The 4,512-nt window shown below is 34.6% G+C and overlaps 1 protein-coding gene across 3 annotated transcripts in view; it reads left to right on the top strand.

The window, feature by feature from the left end:
- LOC106881267 (tubulin gamma-1 chain) overlaps positions 1-4,512 on the top strand; it is a 68,024-nt gene that overhangs the window by 28,178 nt on the left and 35,334 nt on the right. For all 3 annotated transcript variants that reach the window (XM_052970525.1, XM_052970524.1, XM_052970526.1), the window contains 2 exons: positions 1,512-1,638; positions 2,420-2,506. In XM_052970525.1, coding sequence (XP_052826485.1) covers positions 1,512-1,638; positions 2,420-2,506 — 214 coding nt within the window. The remainder of the gene's footprint in view (positions 1-1,511; positions 1,639-2,419; positions 2,507-4,512) is intronic.

The raw sequence follows: 4,512 nt of genomic DNA, 5'->3' as shown, positions 1-4,512 counted from the left end.
TGACAAGGGGCCTCTCACTCAGAGTAAAAGGCAGACTGTATGACGCATGTATACGAAAAGCCATGCTTCATGGCAGTGAAACATGGGCTGTGACTGCTGAGGACATGCGTAAGCTCGCAAGGAATGAAGCCAGTATGCTCCGATGGATGTGTAATGTCAGTGTGCATACTAGACAGAGTATTAGTACCTTGAGAGAAAAGTTGAACTTACGAAGCATCAGTTGTGGTGTGCAAGAGAGACGATTGCACTGGTATGGTCATGTAGTGAGAATGGATGAGGATAGCTGTGTAAAAAAGTGCCACACCCTAGCAGTTGAGGGAACCCTTGGAAGAGGTAGGCCCAGGAAGACCTGGGATGAGGTGGTGAGGCACGGCCTCCGAACATTAGGCCTCACCGAGGCGATGACTTCTGACCGAGACCTTTGGAAATATGCTGTGCGTGAGAAGACCCGGCAAGCCAAGTGAGACCTAAATCTAAGGCTTCAGCCAGTCCACTTATGCGTACCTTCCTTCATTGGACACTAAACTCCACTTGCGAAGACCTGTTAAGGCAAGTGAAATCGAAATCGAGTTAAAGTCGATGACTGACACCCATGCCAACGTTGTCTCAAGTGAAATCGAAATCGAGTTAAATTGGACACTAAACTCCACTTTCGAAGACCTGTTGAGGCAAGTGAAATCGAAATTGAGTTAAATTCGACGACTGGCACCCATGCCAACGTCGTCTCCTTCATTGGACACGAAACTCAGCTTACAAAGATTTATTGGTGCATTTAAACCGGCCATATCCGGCCAAAAGTATTCTGCTTGTTTTATGTTCAAACTGGCTGGATCTGGTCTCTCACACCAACCCTACAATATCATTTAAAAAATTAACAGCTACCTCATCAAAATCTCATAGCTACAAGATAATGCATGATTAGTTCAAAACAATGTGAATAAAAAAGCGTTAATTTTGGCAGAATCAAGGACTTATAAAAAAGATGTCTGTAAGCAAAAGATACTTGGAAAGAATTAAAAAGATAGACAGAAAGTAACAACTCTGTTATTGTTTCAACAGATGGAGTAATTTTTGTTATATATAAAAGTAATTAACTGTTTGCTATATTTCTGTTTAAACCTTTAGCATTTACATTATTCTGTCAAAAGTAATGCTTATTATTCACATTGCTTTGAATTAACCATGCATTATCTTGTAGCTTTGAGATTTTGAAGAGATAATTTTTAGAATGATATTGTAGGGTTGATGTGAGAGACATCTGACCAGTTTGAACAGAAAACAGGTTGAATATTTTGGTTGGATATGGCCAGTTTAAATTTGATATTTTTGTAACTTAGAGTCTTTGTCCCTATGCCAGTCTGGGTGTGTCCTGAAAATCTTATTGGTATCCCTGCTCACTACTAAATTTACACCTGTGACTACCCCGAAGTAAAATGTAATCTTGTATTTTTATATGTCTTGATTGATATCTTGTTAGCTTGATATGATTAAAAGTATTAATTTATTTGCAGGTTTCCCAAAAAGCTTATTCAGACATATTCAGTATTTCCAAATCTGGATGAAATATCAGATGTTGTTGTCCAACCATATAATTCTCTATTAACATTGAAAAGACTTACATTGAATGCAGATTGTGTGGTAAGCTATTTAATGTTTTTACATTAAGCTTTCAATGTTCTGTTTAGCTCAATGGGTTTTAATTAGAATCTGAGAATTCTGTTAATTAAAGAAATGGTACATTAGCTAAGATTGGGTGTAGACTTACTCCATCCCTTGTTTAACACCTATGTATCCTTTGCTTTTAGCAAAGTCCACTCTGTTGTAAACATTTGAATCTAGTTTCCTGTCTAATGGTAGGTAACCTCTCGACAGTCTGACCAACTTGTCTCTCATTAAGACATAGTGTATCTAAGACTACATTATCTGGTTTTTTAATTATTCTGTTTCACCATTGAATAAGGTTCATAAATCTGAATGCCTTGTTATGCTTAGCTGACAAAAGTTTCCACATGTAAAATTTTCCAACAACTATCCTATGCTTATAAGAAAAATGGATCTAATACAATATAAAATGGTAAAAAAAACTGATATGATGGTTGAACAGTTGAGTTGCTAGCTTGCTGACTATGATGTTAATAGAAACGATTCATAACATTTTCAGTTCACAGACAAGGTACACTAGTTTACTTAGCCTAACTGGAATTAGGACCTCTCCCTCTTCAATGCAGTGTGGCTAATCATCCTCTTTGTCATATTTAAAAAAATTTTATTTCTGAATTGAACATCTTATACATGGTATGATTTATAATGCAAGTTGTTAGATCTGAGCATAATGTTTAGTTAATTGTCTTTTAAGATTCTAATGTTTTCAGTATTAATGTCATTTTGTTTATATTCTTGATAATTTCTTGTTTTACAGGTTGTTTTGGATAACACAGCTCTCCACCGAATTGCAACTGATCGCCTTCGCATTCAGAATCCAACTTTTGGTCAGATCAACTCATTGGTGAGTTCGAAAAACAATTTTAACTCTTTTTGCATTAGACTTAAGTAGAAAGAGGACAGATAAAATTGTACAAAATCCTTCTTACTGCTACTGCTTACAAAAGTGAACTGCTTCATGGTACCAAAGACATCTTGTTCTGAATGTCTATATTTTAATGACAAAAAAACTAAAAAGCTGAAGAAAGAATGAATGTTTATTGTTTATTTAATCTCTCAATATCGTCATCATGGCTTGTTTATACTTCTGGATCTCTCTTTAACAATCTTCCAATGTGTTGTCCTGAACCTTCTTTTTCATTTGGTTTCATGTCATATCTGTCATCTTCAGTTCTATTTCTGCCAAGTGATTATAGGCACCCTATCTTCTTTTTCTCTCTGGGTTCCAGTCCAAGACTTATCTTACCAAACATCCCCCTTGTCTTCTAAAGTGTATAACCTACCCATCTCTACTTAAATTTTGCTATTTATTGACTGATGGATTTTGCTTAGCTCTAATCCAGAGTTCTTTGTTGTTCACAACTTCTGGCTATTTACGATGTTTTTGAAGTACATGATCATGAATATTTGTAACCTTCTGAGGATATTTATGTTTATTCACTTATGACCCAGCACCATATAGTAAGGTGGATTTGACATTTCTATCGAAAATTGTCAGCTTAATATGTTAGGACAGCCTTTACTTTTAAGCTTGATTTTAAAATATTAAAAGTTTGATTTACTTTCCTAAATTGTGCATTGGTACCTTCTTCTCTACCTTCACTTGCAGACATCATGCCTTCTGAGATATGTAAAACAGTTGTTTTCATTCAACATTTGATTTTCAACCATGACAGAGTCAGGGTCATTACTTTGTTTTTGTATTTTCAATATTAACTCTCGCTGTAGTTTTCATAATTATCTATTAGCCTGTCTGTTTCTTTTTTCTGCATGTCTTTGTCATTCTGGGATATCAGACAAATGTCATTTGCAAAGAGATTTTTTAGCATTTACTCTTTTGGCTTGCCTAGCTTGCTCCTTCACCTTATCAGTTGTTTTCAAAAACATTATTAGTGATAAAGACATCTATCACTTAAGTAAAGATATCTTTGCTTTATCTCATTGATTACTTTGAAAGGGTTTAACAATCTTCCATGGTGTATCACTTGACAGTGAATGTCTTTGTACAGCTGTTGAATGATATTTGTGTTAGGTATTTTGTAGTCACAGAATAGACTCCAGATAACTTTCCTGTTAAGACTCTTGAAATCTTTTCTGAAGCTGATAAAGTTGAGAATAAGGAAATCATGCCATTCCTGCAACTACTCAGTAACATTCCAGAAAGTAAGAATTTGACCTCTGCAGGATTTATTCTTTGTAACTCCTGCTTATTCTGCCTTGAACCTGTATTCTACAGTATTTTTTCACTTCCTCAAGAATGATCCCCACTTAGTGCTAATCCTAAACTGCTTGAAGGACATACATATATTTCTTCCAAGGATTTTGTATGCTACTCAATACAGTGGTGGGATATTGTGAAAGACCTGCATGTTATCAGAAGCAAAATAGATTTCTTTGATTAATTTTCTCTTTTAATTGTTCTACTGGAACCTAAACTGTTTGGCACAAGCCCACACCTAAATTAACTCCATCCTGATCTGCTTTTGCTCTTAATTACTTTGAAGATTAGATTTATTAACCCTTTCGTTAGCAAATTTCTAACCAAATTACACCCCTTATGTGTTTCAATTAATTTCTAACATAATCATAAATTTAGTCTGGTTTCATTAAACAACTCTAACTTTTTTATTTATCAACATATTAATGTGATTTTTGGAAGATAATTTAACGAAAGGTTCTCAACCAATTCTATGCCAAAATTTTTGTCACAAAGTGACTCTAATTACAGGTAAATACAGGTAAATTCAACAAAATATAAAGTTATTTAAATTTTTGTTCAAACATTGCTATAGAAAATGGGTTATTAGCTAATATTCAATTGGGTATACAACAAAATATTATTATAGAAAA

The sequence above is a fragment of the Octopus bimaculoides genome, chromosome 9, assembly GCF_001194135.2.
Source record: "Octopus bimaculoides isolate UCB-OBI-ISO-001 chromosome 9, ASM119413v2, whole genome shotgun sequence".
NCBI classification, from domain to species: Eukaryota; Metazoa; Mollusca; class Cephalopoda; order Octopoda; family Octopodidae; genus Octopus; species Octopus bimaculoides.
This window is presented reverse-complemented; position numbering and strand designations above follow the sequence as displayed.